General features: G+C 34.9%; 1 protein-coding gene across 1 annotated transcript; it reads right to left on the reverse strand.

Annotated features, from left to right (window-relative positions):
- Positions 1-2,297: 2,297 nt before the first annotated feature.
- LOC138384440 (olfactory receptor 4A5-like) lies at positions 2,298-3,242 on the reverse strand. The gene has a single exon (XM_069469943.1). The coding sequence runs from the start codon at positions 3,240-3,242 to the stop codon at positions 2,298-2,300; it is 945 nt and encodes a 314-aa protein (XP_069326044.1).
- Positions 3,243-17,729: the final 14,487 nt, after the last annotated feature.

Genomic DNA, 17,729 nt, shown 5'->3' on the forward strand with positions numbered 1-17,729 from the left:
TGAAATATTTAGGTAAGGCAAGTCATATTTAAACCAGAATGAGGGGGGAAGCAGCCCAAATTCCCTCCCCCAATCCTGTCCCCAAGCAAAGGAGGGTTTTACTCTATTAGAAAGTCTCTACCCAAGAAGCCTTGACTCACAAAGACAGCCCTAGATCTCAGCTGATATTCTAAATCTTGGAGAGATGGGTAATCTTAGTTCTGCAGTTTTAGGCTGAGGCAGAAGCTATTGATGAAGGTCTACATCTGTGTCAGATGTAGCCAGAGTGATCTTTCAACAATTAACTCAATCCTTCATTTTAGTCTAATTTCAATTTAGTAGCTGTTTCTACAAGAAAGAAACTGCTCTTTTCCCACACAGGGACAGCACCTAAGAACTTCCACTGTTATTTCCTTAACTATGGATGTCATTGGCTCCTTTGCACATCTATATCTCATATGTTTATTGAAACATTGGATCTCCTGTGTGATAAGGGCCTTAGATAAAAAGTCATATAATTACCTATCTGAACCAGCTCAAGATCTTTATCCACTGAAAGTTGACAGTTTTTAACTTAGGTAATAAATGGATTGAATCCAGGACATGAAAGTTTCCTATGCATTGTATCTGAGATTTGAGAGCAGATCTAAGCACTATGCCTCTTTTATTGGTAAGTGCTAAAAGATGCACAAATATATTTTAATTCTGTAGGACTATATTATGTGATCAAACTCACTGTGGATTAAATTATGACTCCAAGAGGAACAGCTAATATATGCATAAGGCATCATTCCCTGTGTCCCTTTCAGCTGAATTCAAAGAACTACTAGTGTTTTCTGCTTACGGGCAACAGCAGGCCTAGGTCTGATGTTGCCACAAAACCCCCATGTGAGGGTCTGAGTGCAAGTCTGTGTCCAGCTCTGTGAAGCGGAGGGAAGATGGAAAGTTGTGTGTGTGTTCAGAAGCAGGGCAGAGCCTTGGCTAGAGATGTGTGGGCAAGATGATCCGGCCCCATGTGAACCTAGTTACTAGTTAAAATAATAGTTTTAAAATACGTTTTCATTTAGTAAAGTAAATTTGTACTTTAGATCTCTAGATTCATTGATACTCGTGTCTTCTTCTGCTACTTTGTATCCTCTGACTAACGCAGAACATGAGGAGTATACATAACAAAATTGTACTATATTTGGAATTTATGCCAGATGAGTATATTTTAGCTGCTCTTTTCACAAAAACAAAAAACGGATAACTACATAAGATGATAGATATGTTCATTTGCTTCACTGTAGTAACTTTTTACTGTTTATGTGTATCCCATAACACCATGTTGTATACATTAAATATACATAATAAAATTTATTTGTTAAAAATGTAAATTTTACAAAGCATAGATAATGTTCCATATTGCAATGAAAGCAATTTTATATTCTTCCTGGTTTCTGATATTCCAAGATGGCTGCTGTTTGATAAAAACTTTTTTTTTTATAAAATTCAAAAAACCAGTTATTTATACCACAACAAATCATTTTTAAATGTGTAAGTATTTAAATTGAAATAAACATTTAGGAAAACACATTGCTTATGCAATCTAATATATTTCTTTACCAGTGTCTTCATCATGATCAAGACAAAATAAGAAGCTTTACTGAAGAATGGCAAAAATGCACAATAGCTAGTGAGAAATTTCACAAAAAGAAACCACAGTGAATTATCTATATCAAATAATTAAGAACTAAAATATGTTTTCTTCATCATCCACATTCCAGCCAACAGAATTGTCCACTGATAGTTTCTTTAAACACAATGTTATCTGTCAACCAAATGTCCTGAAATAGATATGGATAGACATTGACCTAGTGTAACAGAAGTAATCTTATGACAAAATGAGTTGAGCAGCTACAGAAATCTTCTTTTCTGGTAGATAATGAACATTTACACTTAAAATCCACTGTTTTGGCAGTAGAAATTTATTCTATATGTTAGCCAAATTGCTTTCTCTTAAATGAGAGTGATAGTAAATTTTGAAAAACAGCTTGTTTCTCCTTTGAAAAGAATAAACTACTTTATTCTAAGACCCATTTCAGTATAAACATAGTGAGCTTAGTTTTATTTTTACTTGTACTAGGATACCTGTGCCTTTTATTCATCCTGCAGAAATTTTCTACATGATTGATTCTAATCTCAAAATATAATTTAATCCACTTTTCTGTTGACTTTGTGTAAATAAAGAGAAGCATTTCTAGAGAATGCATTGACTGACTACAAAATCCATGGTTAGAATTTACTGTCTGTGGCCTTAGAAATAGTAATAAACATGTTCAGGGGGAAGAAATTCTTATTCCATCTATAGTTAGCTTTCTACACCAGAGTTTTTCCATAGAATTTTTCATGTCTGAATTTCTCAATGTATATATTAAAGGATTCAACATGGGAGTGACAACTGTATAAAACACAGTCATGTATTTGTCAATGGGAAAGTTTGAGACAGGTCTAACATACATGAAAATACAGGGAACAAAAAAGAGAACAACCACTGTGATGTGGGAGCTACAGGTAGACAAGGCTTTAGCCCTCCCTTCCTGACTGTAACTTTTAAGGGAGCTTAGAATGACTCCATAGGAGATGAGTAGAAGGGTAAAGACAACCATGCAGCTGGCTCCTCCATTGGCGACCACAGTGAGACCAATAAAGTAGGTGTCAGTGCACGCCAGTTCCAATAACGGGTACATGTCGCAGGTGAAGTGGTCAATGACATTGGGGCCACAGAAGGGGAGACCGTACACAGAGACAATTTGAGCCACAGAGTGCACGAAACCTCCAGCCCAGGCCACCACCAACAGAAGGATGCAAACCCGTCGATTCATGATGGTCAAATAGTGCAGAGGCTTACAGATGGCCACGTAGCGATCATAGGCCATCACCACCAGAAGGAAGACCTCAGCTCCACCAAACAAGTGTTCTATAAAGAGTTGACCCATGCATGCTGGGAAGGAGATTGTCCTTTTATCACAGAGTAAGTCTGCAAGCAATTTTGGTGAAATGATAGTGGAATAGGCAGCATCCATGAGTGACAGGGAGGCCAGGAAGAAGTACATTGGGGAGCCCAGGGAGGGGCTGCTGGTAACAGTCACCACGATGAGCAGGTTGCCCACCATTGTCACAACGTATGTGAGTAAAAACATGACAAATAATGCTTTTTGCCCATCAGGATCCTGAGTGAGGCCAAGGAGGACAAATTCTGTCACATTGTTCCTCCCTCCCATTTACTCTTCTATAAGGCTTGTATCAGAGCTGAGAGCTCAGGAGACCAGCACCTGTAATGAAATGGTGAACAGGACTATGACACCCACGATGTCATGGAGCACATTCATCACAGTACTGTCAACAGTGGTTTACACACAATACACGTTTAGTAAGGATCTATTCAGTTCCTCTTGAAGATCACACTGGACCTTCCTTTAACAACTCCATTTTTCCTCAGATGATTTTCCTTGGGGCCTACAGGTAAATGTGTCATATAAACCTCTTCTCAAATATCTCACTCAATACTATGGTAATCCACAGTAATACCTTCAATACTTCATGGCTTAAAGGTTAGTCTGTGTTTATGAATCTTTCATTAAATATCAAGGAACTGGTATTTGAACTATATTAAATAACTAAGAAATTATTTAGGACTTTTTTTTGGTCTTACTTGAATTGTCTGCTTTTTCAGAAGCTGTAATTCTCTTCATTTACTCTTTACCTATTGGGCAATTCTATCACACTCACATACGCTATCCTGATATTCAGCAATGCATTTTTAACGGAACGGAACTAACTCCTGGCTAACACCAACCACCACGTTAACGGCTGGTAGCTTTTTTAAAAACTCTTGGGGTGAGTTAGGTAGTGAGGGAGGATAAAATAGACACTGAAAAGAGAGGTAAAGATCAGTGGGACAGGGGTTTATTTGTAATGCTGTTTAGACACTGAGAATGCTCAAAAATAAAACTTCAGTGTCGAGATTCCAAAAAGAAGCAACTCAGTGATAATTCCAAGCTCAATGTAAGAAGACATGTGTTTGAGTCATTTTTCTAAATGTAATCACAAGTCTGTCTCAGTTTGTGCATTGGAAAATAACGAGATTGAACCAGTCTCAGAACCCTTTCCTTTGGAATCATGTATAGTATGAATGCAGCCCTAATTTATTCTACTCTGCTGAAATTTTGTTTCATTTTTCCAATTTTTTATAATTAAATAACAGTATCCCAGATTATCACTGTTCCTTGAAAAATGTGAGCCAGTGGCAAGTGGAATTTGATCATTACAGTGAGCAAAGAATGACTATACATTTCTCAACAGGGTGTTTACCTATTCAAGATCCAAGACATCTTTGGAGAGAAAGCACAGACAGTAGTGAATAATCTGGACTCTGAAGCCCGTCCCCACTTACTATGTAACTTTCAACCACTTAACCTCTCAATGCTTCTGTTTTTATAATGAGGATACCCATAGTACTTACTTCTTAATTTCGTTTTTGTATTATAGCAAAGTAAAGTGCCTGGTGCAGTTCCTGGTCCCTAGGAAAGTCTCAATAAATGACAACTATTAGTGTTCTTGAATGCTGCACTGTGAACATTGGATCAGACAAAATCATCTGGATTTTGGTCAGCTTGAAAGGAATTATAGACATAGTCCAAGATAAAATGAAAAGTTCACCCATAACTCATTAATTTCTTCCTGGACATACAATAAAATTGTATGTCTTAGAAATTACCTCTCCAATTATTGGTGAGTAGTAATTTTACCTGTGCTGGGAAGGATTTTGGTGAGAAGCATGCAGAATAATAGGGCAAAAGTTGGACTCTTCACCAGAGGGAAAGCTGCATAACAGAAAATGAAAGAAAGGAAGGATCAAATCAGGAAACAGAGAAATTATAGTTAATACATGAATGTTCACAGTAATAAGAATCTCAATGTGATAATTAAATGAGACTAGTGTTCTTTTTTTTTTATTATTTCAGCATATTATGGGGGTACAAAAGTTTAGGTTTCGTATATTGCCCTTACCCATCCCCCAGCCCCCCGAGTCATAGCTTCAAGCATATCCAGCCCCCTGACGGTGCTCATTGCACTCATTATGTATGTATACACCCTTCTGCTCCCCTCCCATCTATCTGGCTGACTCCCAATTAATGTTATTCCTAAATGTTCTCTTAGGTGATGATCAGTGAAACCAATTTGATGGTGAGTACATGTGGTCCTTATTTTTCCATTTTTGGGAAACTTTACTTAGTAGAATGGGTTCCAGCTCTATCCAGGAAAATACAAGAGGTGCTATATCACCATTATTTTTTATAGCTGAGTAGTACTACATGGTATACATATACCATATTTTATTAATCCACTCATGGCATGGATGTGGAGAGATTGGAACACTCATATGCTGCTGGTGGGACTGCAAACTAGTGCAACCTCTGTGGAAAGCAATATTGAGATGCCTTAAACAGATACAAGTAGACCTACCATTAGATCAAGCAATCCCATTATTGGACATCTACCCAAAAGACATACTATAAAAAAGACATCTGCACTTCAGTGTTTATAGCAACAGAATTCACAATTGCAAAGATGTGGAAACAACCCAAGACTAGCGTTCTTTAAAAAATCTTAAGAAAGATTTCTTTCAAGGAGGAAGTACTGGGAGCCCAAGCTCCTGAGAGTGCCTGGGGATAAAAAGGAGGCTTCACGGGGTAGCCATAACAAATAATCACAGACCAGATCCTAGTAAAGAAAATTTTTAAAAATTCCAAAAGAAGAAATCATTGATTTCCTAAATTTTCTAGATCTGATGATTAGGGACAAAGTTAAAGAACAGAGAAGAATGGGACAAGTATTGATACAAATCCCAAATTTCTGGTTATTCACTGCTGAGGAAAATTACAGAATTAATAAACCTCCCATGTAGACAAGATGATTCCATTTACAGGGATCTGGCAGTGGGAGCTGTCATGTGTATGAGGAGTTTGAGCTCTCCCTAGAAACTAGTTGTGGTGAATATTATACAAGTCTCATTCATGTAAGTCAGGAGTTCTGTCAATTTTGAAGTGATAGACTGATAAAGGCATAACTCAAAAAATATAACTGTATGAAGTAGTCTCTCTCTTTTAATCCACACCTCACTTTCTGCAAGGTTTAGTGCCTTTCCTCTCTTTAAACAGCAATGACAGATTTCACCAAGATGAATCTTCTATTGGATAATTTAACTGTTAATATTTACTTGTAAAAGTAGTGTACATAAACTATCCTCTAAAGTTTAAGTCATCAAAGATTTAACAGTTTAAGAATGAGGATTTATCAGTTTATTAAGGGTAGAGTTATAAAATATATAAAGCACACAATTCCTTACTGGTATCTCTACTCTGACTCTCTCTCTCTCTCGACATACTCATTCTAAGACAGAAGAGTTCAGTTTTTTAAATGTGGGGTAATATATATATATATATATATACACACACACATACATATGTGTGTATATATATATACACACCTATACAAAAAAGGAGAGATATGTTTTTATGAATAGAAATATGAACATAATATTTACTTTTTTGTTCTGAAACAAAACAATGGAAACATTTATTAACTGCTTCTTATGATATAGAAATTGTGCCAAGCTTTAAGAATGTAAAGATGAATTTAAACAGCATCCCTGGGCCGGGCGCGGTGGCTCACGCCTGTAATCCTAGCACTCTGGGAGGCCGAGGTGGGCGGATCCTTTGAGCTCAGGAGTTCGAGACCAGCCTGAGCAAGAGCGAGACCCCACCTCTACTAAAAATAGAAAGAAATTATATGGACAGCTAAAAATATATATAGAAAAAATTAGCCGGGCATGGTGGCGCATGCCTGTAGTCCCAGCTACTCGGGAGGCTGAGACAGGAGGATCACTTGAGCTCAGGAGTTTGAGGTTGCTGTGAGCTAGGCTGACGCCACGGCACTCACTCTAGCCTGGGCAACAGAGTGAGACTGTGTCTCAAAAAAAAAAATAAATAAATAAAATAACAGCATCCCTGGACGAAGGGAAACACCTAGCATGTAAGATAAGTGCTGAATTTAAACAATTCTAACCTAAGTGGCAACAACATGGTATAAAACCTTGAAATAAAAGACTGTCTGGGATAAATATCTGATGAGAAATTACAACCAGAATATGGACCACCATCCTATTTATTCAATAAATATTCATCCTACTGAAAGGGTCATAAGCAGGAAGAAAAATAAAATGATTATTCATATCTAATATGTGCTGTGTTCTATCCTGCCTCATTCTGACTAAATGGAGGATAACCTATGTAGAATGCAAAGCTCTTCATGCTGTGTTTCTTACATGTACTACATATTGATGAGTTTCCTTTTGGTACATGAATGATCTAACTCCTACCTCATCTTATCTTAAAACATATAATGAAATCGATACATATGTTAGCAAGTATCCAAACACAAAGAGGAGGCCTATGATTATTCTCAGTATAAATATGTTGACATGGCATTATGAAAATATAAAGAATTTTGTATTTTAATAAAATTATTTCATGTTAAATGTTAAAAAAAACTAAAAGATAGTATTACTAGGCTTTCAAGTTAAAAAAATAAGTTTACACTTTTATAGAGGAAAAATAATTTAAAATAGTTTCTTAAGAACATGACATTTGAAAGATAAATACCAATGTTAGAAAAAATACTCTGTATAGTATTTTAAAATTACAGTCTTGTCCATCTTTCTAAATGAGGGTAGACAAAGTACTTCCCTGATCAATGGTTTCTCTCTCTATATATACACACACACACACACACACACACACACACATATATATATATATACACACTAACATATCTGCTGGGATAATTTTTAGATTCATACATAAAAGTCCCTGTCTTGCTTCCAGAACACAATAGACATTTGTTTCCTTCACAATCTACCATGTTTGGTATGATATGCAATTTTAAATTCTGTAATTCAAATATATCTAAAATAAATCTACAGCTTTGTTAAAACATCATGTAAAATATCATATCCCCAAAACTGAGATTATAATCCATTGGTTTATCTATTATACACATAACATGCAATATATTTCTCTTTTTATTTGGCAAAATGGAAAATAAGCACCTATCAGGCTGCATATTAAAAGAAATACACTTTGTCTGTGTTTTGCTAGTTTAATTTTTCCAATTCAGATTTCTCCAATGAAAACACATGATATTTGAGACATTAGGTATATTTTAACATATCACAGGAAATTTCAATGAGTATCGTGTGTCAGTTGTTTCAAGCACTCACTTCTTGGGTCTTGTCCTTGTTCTGGAAGAATCAATGCTTCTTTGACTGACTGTAATTGTAGATTCCTCGTGCATCCACGTATGATCATGGAACACATGGTGATATGTGGATGATCAGTGAATCTAGAAATAGATCCAAGTGGCTACAGTTTCTATATTTCCACACAGACTTCCCATCATGTCATTCTTTCAGAGAGATGTAGAAGTATCCAAAGCACATGCCTAAAATATAAAGACAAGTTACTTAAACATAATGCCAGTATTTACAGTACAAAGGTAGTTGAATATTCTCACCTGATAAGAAAATTCATTAAAAGAAAGACAGAGATGCTATGTTTGTATGACTATGTAAAAATTGACCTACTTGACCTAATTAGTGGAAATTAACATGGCCAGCCCCATTATTTGGTGGCACAAATAAACAACAAATTCATCAACACTAAACTTGGTTACTGAATTTTTCTCTCCTCAATTATGATGAAACAACCAAAATAGCACTTTCCTTTGACTGAGCATTTATTTTAACATTTACATGCTTAGCTACTAACTCTGTAGCTAACAAGGCAAATGCTGGGATCTACTTCTTGGAAAAGCCAATAAGACAATTTTCTCACAGATAGAAGAAAAAATCTTTAGTTTTTCAGTCATTCAAATAGCATACCTCTATGACCACTGCTTTACTAATTAAAAGTATCTCCTTCTATCTTCCCTATATCATCCCAGGAAATCTAAACTTTCATGAATTTATACAAGTTAATGACGTATATAACAAGCAAACATCACAGCAGTAGGAATAGATACCAACTGAACACATACTGCAGGTTTGGATAAAAATTGAGTTTTCAGAAGTCTCTTGAGTTATTTTATCTGGGAAATAATCCTTCCATTTATATGTGCAGACACAGTTTATGACTTTTCAAATCATCAGTCTTTTTAATGAAAGAGACTGTAAGGTCATTACACATGAGTTAATTAGAATATTTGGAACAAATTCAGATGAAGTAATCTCTCTGAACAGTTTTCTTCCCTAGAACAATCCCTAGAGGAAAAATACTTGGGTCTTGCCAAGAAAATGGAGCTGCATGCCAAGGTGTGAAAAGCCTGTAATGTGAAAAGAAAAATTCTAAAGTAAATTGAATAATAAATTATGAGTTTCACATTATGAAATATTTAGGTAAGGCAAGTCATATTTAAATCAGAATGAATGGGGGAGCAGCCAAAGTTCCCTTCCCCAACCCTGTCCCCAGCCAAGGAGGAATTTACTCTATTAGAAAATCTCTACCTAAGAAGCCCTGAAGCTCAAAGACAGAGAGCCCTAGATCTCAGCTGATATTCTAAATCTTGGAGAGATAGGTCATCTTAGTTGTGCAGTTTTAGGTGAGGTAGAAGCTATTGATGGAGGTCTACATCTGTGTCAGATGTAGCCAGAGTGATCTTTCGACAATTAACTCAATTCCTAATTTTAGTCTAATTTCAACTTAGTAGCTGTTTCTATGAGAAAGAAACTGTTCTTTTCCAACTCAGGGACAGCACCTAAGAACTTTCACTGTTATTTCCTTAACTATGATGTCATTGGCTCCATTGCTTATCTTCATACCATCATATGTTTAGTGAAATATTGGATCTCCTATTTAATAAAGGCCTTAAAGAGTCACATTAAGTACCTATCTGAACCAGCTAAAGATCTTTATCCACTATAAGTTGGCAGTTTTTAATTGTGTAATAAATGGATTGAATCCAGGAAACCCAAATATCCTATGTATTATATCTGAGATTTAAAGAGTAGATCTAAGCACTATGCCTCTCTTCATAAGTGCTACAAGATGCACAAATATATTTTAATTCTGAAGAACTATCTTATGTGATCAAAGTCACTGTGGATTAAATTATGACTCCAAGAGGAACAGCTAATATATGCATAAGGCATCATTCTCTATGTCCCTTCTAGCTGAATTCAAAGAACTACTAATGTTTTCTGCTTAGAAGGCAAAGGTGTTTGCTCGAATGGATGATGTCCACAACAATAAATTCAGATTTATTTATTTACTCCAATTTATTTACTGGAGTAATAAATGAAGTATATAACATGAGTAATAAATGAAGTATAAGTAATAAGTATTACTTATACTTAATTTATTTACTCCAATAAAGAATACGCTGAAAATATTAACTGATTTAGATGTTGCCTCAAACTATGCCATAGTCCACAGTAATTCTGTATAATCAATCTCTATAGCCAACATAGAATTTCAAATATAGCAGAAATGTTTGTAGCAGAAATGTTTTATTTTACCCAAATCTCCAAGATAAGAACAAACAGCAGTGCTGGAAAAACGTAATATGCATGAGGTTGAAAGCACTTTAAAAACTAGCAAGGCACAAAGGATCTGTGGAACCAATATTTTGAGGGAAAGCCAGAGATTTAAACTCTGCATGTGGGGTCTCTTTTCTCTAAAAGTATAGGGTAATTCTAAAAGCCGAAAATGAAAGCCTGAAAAGCTGGGAGGACGTTTCTGAGAATGCTTTACCCTGAAGGACATGTGAAATTCAAGGTCTATCAATGAGAACAGTCCTTTTTAAACAGCCAGGCTTTCATCTGAGACCCTTTGAGGGCTTTACTCTTGGAGTGGGGGAGAATAGACCATAGAGTAGTCCCCATAGGAAATCAAGCCCCAGCTCGAATCATCTAATTTCTTGATTGAATTAATGTTATCTGGGATCTTTATGTCTGAAATCCTAGCTGTCAGCTAGAAACACAGGAAATCCTCTCTTAAAAAAGGAAACATCGTAAAAAGTCTTGAGTTGTCTGACAGCTTTTTATATTTAAAATCCAGCACTTAAAAATAACAAAATATAGAAGAAGACAAGGCCTGATTGAAAGGCAAGAGCAATAAAAACAGACATAGATGATTCAAATATCAAAAAAAACAAGCATTTTAAAATAAGCTTAGTATGTACAAAAAATTAAAACACAAGACAGATAAATTAGAAAACTATAATAAAATATATAACAACTGAAATTAAAAACTCAAAGATTGGCTTTAACAACATATCAGAAACTTATAAGTGGAGAATTAGTAAATTAGAAGAAAGATTAGAAAAAAATATGGAGACCAATGTTGAGAGCAATAAAGTAAATGCAAAAGGTAGTATAAAAGAGGTGTACAGCACACAGTGTAAAACTCTGACATACATTTAATGTAATTACAATTCCAGAAAGAGAAGACAAAGAGAATAGGGTAGCCAAAATATTTGAAAAGATACAGCTGAAAATTTTCTAAAACTGTTGAAAGACGTTAAGCTGTAAATTCATAGGGTGTTAAAAGTTTCATGAAGAAAAAATTTTAAAAAGAATAATTTTAAAAGGATAAATAGAAAAGTTAAAGCATAATGAGACCAAAAGAGAAAGAAACACTATTGAGTACACAGTGCATTCAAGAAAATAACAGTAAGACTGACAACCTATTTCTTAAAAAGAAGTGCTGAAAACCAGAAGATGAAGGAAATAGATCTTCATGGAGCTAACTGAAAATATATGTGCACATAGAACTAAATATAAATTTTAAAATCTTATAGAAATGTAGGCAAAATGCAAAGATTTTCCTTACCAAATGAAAAAAAAACACTTAGAGATTTTATAAACAGCCAAATGATACTTTATAGACCTCTGAAGACTGATCTTCAAGAAAAAGGAAAAAGCTCTGAAGTGGTAAAAAGGAAATGCAGGCAAGAATGAAGAATACGACAATGAGAAAATAGGAGAGTAAGTAAAAATGAATATTAACTATAGGCAATATTTATAAATGTAAAACAAATAGGAGGATGATGAATTCAAACCCAAATATATGATTATTTTTATTTCAAAAAATTTACAGAGTACAAGTGTTTTTGTTACATGGATGAATTGAATCATGCTAAAGTCAGCGCTTTCAGTGTACCTGTCACCAGGAGAGTGTACATTGTACCTGATAAGTAGCTTTTTATCTCTCCCCCCTCCTTAGTTTTCAATGTCCCTTACCCCACTTTAGGACCATGTATATCTCTTGTTTAGTTCCCAGTTATGTGAGAATATGCAGTATTTGTTTTTTCATTCCTGAGACAGTTCACTTAGGATGATGGTCTCCAGTTCCACTCAAGTTTCTGCTAAAGACATTGTTCCTTTCCTTTTAATAGCTGAGTAGTATTCCATGGTATGGACATGCCACATTCTCTTTATTCACTTATGTTTGTCCTGTATCTTTGCAAATGTGAATTGTACTGTAATAAACATTTAAGTGCAGGTGTCTTTTTTATGAAAGACTTCTTTTCCTTTGGGTAGATACCCAGTAATTGGATTTCTGGATAGAATGGTAGGTCTTCTTTTATTAGTAGTTCTCTGAGGAATCTCCATACTGCTTTCATAGTGGCTGCACTAGTTTACATTATCATCAATAGCATATAAGTGTTCCCATTTCACTGCATCCATGCCAACATCTATTGTTTTCTGACTTTTTAATAATTACAATGAGTAATTTTATTTTAAAAAATAAATGAGGAAATTTCACCTGTTTATGTAAAATGGAACTCAATAGTAAAAGCCTTACACAAAAAATCTTAAATAAGAGGCTAAAAAAGGTAAACATAAAAGAGTAGAATACACTACATAATCCATGAACAAAAGAATCGTTTTTCTACTAATATTAGGCAAAAATAGACTGCAAGACAGGATTAAAAGCTAGATTATCCTAAAGAAAGAAACAGAAAAATCAGCAATAATACTAGAAGATTTTTAGCTCAACTCTCAGTAAAGGTGAGGCTATGCACCCAAAAACCTTCATAAAGATATTTAAGATTTAAACAACACCATTAACAAATGTTATCTACTGATATAGGAGAAGAATGCTTCTAACAGTTGTAAAATACACATTCTTCTCAAGTGCACATGGAACGTTTTTCAAAATCAATCATATGCTGTTCCATAAAGCAATTCTCAACAAATTTCAAAGATTAACAATCATAAAGTATGTCTCTGAACATGAAGAATATAAGTCAGAAAATAAAAACCTAAAATTAGACATAATTTCTGTGTGTTTGAAAATTAAGCAACTAACTTCTAAAAAACCCATTGGCAAAATAAATATCAATAGAAGTTAGAAAATAATTTGAGCTTAATGATGAGGATATAACAAATCAAAGCTTGTAAAAGTCAACCAAAATCTTACTGGCATTTAATAGCAAAAATATCAAACACGTTACAATATTAGATTTTGGTGAAGATGTAGAGCAATGAGTGTGTTACGCTGTGCTGGTACAAGTGTAACTTATAACACAGCATTAGGGAAAACCGCAATCTTCTCTAAGGGTGAACATATAAACATTCTACTTAACACAAAAGAATTTCTTTCAGGATGTCCATAGCAGTACTGTGTGCAATATAAAGAACTAGAAACAACCCAAATTGTCTCTGATTGAGTGATTACGTAACCTGTATTCACACAATGCATAGTACAAGCAGGGAAAATGATGCAACTGAGGCAACATGCACCAATGTGACCAAATTATTAGAAAGTTAACATTGTGGATAAAAGTAAAATTCAGAAAATCATGTACTATAAATGTAATTTTAATAAAGGTAAGGAATAATAAAATCTAACTTATATAGTTTAAGGATGAATTTAATGTTGGTATTACTGTGGGGGAAATGGAGAGAAACAGCATCAGGGAGGTACACACAAGTAGTTTCAATTACATTGATATTTTAGGTAATAAGCTACTCAATTTATGAATAAATTCCATCTATTATCAGATATGAATAAAATAATTCTATTATTTTATTTTATTATTTAAAAAATATTTTATTACTTGCCCACCTATGCCTTTTTCAGGGTAGTTTTATTGGTGCCATTTGAGAAAGCTCAGTTTCATCAGCCCTCAAGCCTTTGCCTTCCCTTTCTAAGAAGGCAGTTGTTCGATAATTTTAAGGTATGACCCGTCTATGCCTATTTTGTTTAGAGTTTTTATCATAAAGGTGTGATGGACTTTGTCAGATGCTTTGTCTGCATCTACTGAAAGAATAATATGGTCTTTGTTCTTGCTTTTATTTATGAGGTGAATTGCATTAATAGATTTGTGTATGTTGAACCAGCCTTGCATCCCTGCAATAAAGCCCACCTGGTCATCCTGAATTATTTTTTTGATGTGCTGCTGAATTCGATTTGGTAAAATTTTGTTGAGGATTTTTGCATCTATATTCATAAGGGATATTGGTCTGTAATTTTTCTTTTTTTGTTGTGTCCTTTCCTGGCTTTGGTATCAAGGTGATATTGGCTTCATAGAATGAGTTAGGAAGGATACTATCTTTCTCGATGTTGTGAAATAATTTCTGTAGAATCCATTTATGACAAACCCATGGCCAATATCATAATGAATTGGGAAAAATTGAAACCATTACCACTTAGTACCAGAACCAGAAAATGTTGCCCACTATCTCCTCTTTTATTCAACATAGTGTTGGAAGTTCTTGCTAGAGCAATTAGACAAGAGAGGGGTATTAAGGGCATCCAGATGGGGGCAGATGAGATCAAACTCTCACTCTTTGCCAATGATATGCTATTATATCTAGAAAACCCCAAGGACTCAACCAAGAGACTCCTAGAATTGATAAATGAATTCAGTAAAGTCTCAGGATACAAAATCAATACGCACAAATTAGAGGCATTCATATACGCCAATAACAGTCAAGCCGGATTTCAAATCAAAAACACAATACCTTTTACAACAGCTTCAAAGAAAATTAAATAGGAATATATTTAACAAAAGATGTGAGAGACATATATACGGAGAACTGTGAGACACTAAAAAAGAAATTATAGAAGATGTAAACAGATGGAAATCCCTACCTTGCTCATGGATTGGTAGAATCAATATCATTAAAATGTCCATACTACCTAAAATGATCTACAGAATTAATGCAATCCCTATCAAAGTACCATTATCATTCTTTACAGATGTAGAAAAAATAATTCTATACTTTGTATGGAACTAGAGAAGACCTCATATAGCCAAAGCAATCTTAAGTAAAAAGAACAAACTAGGAGGTATCAGTCTACCAGAATTCAAGTTGTACTACAAGGCTGTAGTAACCAAAACAGCATGGTATTGACACAACAATAGAGACATAGACCTTTGGAACAGGACTGAGAATGCGGAGATGAAACCATCCACATATGGTAATCTAATCTTTGACAAAGTAGACAAAAATATACACTTGGGATAATAATCTATTTTCAATAAATTGTGCTGAGAAAACTGGATAGCTACATGCAGAAGATTGAAACTGGATCCCCACTTCTCACCTCTCACAAAAATAAATTCAAGATGGATAGCAGACTTAAACCTAAGGCATGAAACTTTAAGAATTCTAGAAGAAGATGTTGGGAAGACCTTTTCTGACGTTGGCCCAGGCAAAGAATTTTTGTAGAAGAGACACCCAAAGCAATCACTGCAGCAACAAAAATAAATAAATGGGATATGATCAAATTAAAAAGTTTTTGCACAGCCACGGAAATTATCATTAGAGCGAATAGACAGCCTACAGAATGGGAAAAAATATTTGCTCTCTACACATCCAATAAAGGGCTGATAACAAGAATCTATCTAGAACTTAAAAAATCAACAAGAAAAAATCAAACAACCCCATCAATACATGGGCAAAGGAAATGAACAGAAACTTTTCAAAAGAAGACAGAATAATGGCCAGAAAACATATAAAAAAATGCTTAACATCTCTAATCATTAGAGAAATGCAAATCAAAACCATAATGAGATATCACCTAACTCCAGTGAGATTGGCCTCTATCAAAAAATCCCCAAACAACAAATGCTGGTGAGGATATGAAGAGAAAGGAACACTCTTACACTGCTGCTGGGACTGCAGATTGGTGCAACCTCTGTGGAAAAGAATCTAGAGATATCTCAAAGATCTGGGAGTGGAAATACCATTCGATCAAGCAATAGCACTGTTGGGCAACTATCCAAAAGAGCAAAAGACATTCTATAATAAAGACATCTGCACCTGAATGCTTATGGCAGCACAATTCACTATTGCAAGGAAGTGGAAACAACCCAAGTGCCCATCAATTCATGAGTGGATTACTAAAATTTGGTATATGTATGCAATGCAATATTACTCAACTATAAGAAACGATAGTGATCTAGCACCTCTTATATTTTCCTGGATTGAGCTTGAGCCCATTATCTGCAGTGAGGTATCACAAGATTGGAGGAATAGTCTACACATATACTCGCCGTCAAATAGGTATTAACTGATCAACACTATGGTGCTCATGTGGTAGTAATATTCTCCAGGGATTAGGAGGTTGGGGGGGGGAAACTCAGAAGTAATGGTCACAGACACAGTGAGCATTTGTAGAGGAGGAAGGGCATGCCTCTAAACCTCACTTGGGTGAGGCAAAGACATAAAATGTAACCAGAAGATATTTGCACTTCAGTGTTTATTGCAGCATTATTCACAATGGCTAAAATGTGGAAAAAGCTCAAGTGTTTATCAAGGGATGAATGGATAAAGAAGATGTGCTGTAGGTACACAATGGAATATTATTTAGCTATGAAAAAGAAGGAAATTTTGTCATCTGCAGAAACATGGATAGATATGGAGGACATTATTTTAAGTGAAATAAACCAGGCACGGAAAGACAAATATTGCATTTTCACATTCATATATAGGACCTAAAAAAAAATTGATCTCAAGGAGGTAGTGAAAAGAATGGTGGCTACTAGAGATTGGTAAGGGTGGTGGGAAGGGGTAATGAAGAGGTGTGGGTGAAGGGGTAATTCTGTTAAATAGAAGGAAAATGTTCTAGTGTTCAAGTGCAATAGGACAACTATAGTTAATAATTTATTATATTTCAGAATAGCTAGAAGTTTTCAAATGCTCCCAACATAAAGCAATGATAAATGTTTCAGGTGAATCATGTCCCAATTACCCTGATTTGATCATTAGATGTTATATGCTTGTATCAAAATATAACATGTACTCCATGAATATGTACGATTATTATGTATCAATAAAAAAATAAATAAAATAAAATAAAATAAAATAATGTAGTTGTTTCCTGGTTCTGGGCCCATGAGCAACAACAGGCTTTGGTCTGATGCTGACACAAAACCCACGTGTGAGGGTCTGAGTGCAAGTCTGTGTCCAGCTCTGGGAAGCAGAGGGAAGGTGGAAAGTTGGCTGTGTGTATGTAGAAGCTGGACAGAGCCCTGGCTAGAGATGTGTGCACAAGGTGAGCCGGCCCCATGCGCTCCCCGGCTCCAGTTAAAATAATAAGAGTTTTAAAATATGTTTTCATTTAGTAAAGTAGATTTGTATTTTAGATCTCTAGATTCATTGATCCTCGTGTCTTCTTCTGCTACTTTGTATCCTC

The sequence above is a fragment of the Eulemur rufifrons genome, chromosome 6, assembly GCF_041146395.1.
Source record: "Eulemur rufifrons isolate Redbay chromosome 6, OSU_ERuf_1, whole genome shotgun sequence".
Lineage (NCBI taxonomy): Eukaryota > Metazoa > Chordata > Mammalia > Primates > Lemuridae > Eulemur > Eulemur rufifrons.

Coding starts and splice junctions, on each gene's coding strand:
- LOC138384440 (XM_069469943.1), bottom strand. CDS start 3,242: ATGGGAGGGAGGAACAATGTGACAGAATTTGTCCTCCTTGGCCTCACT.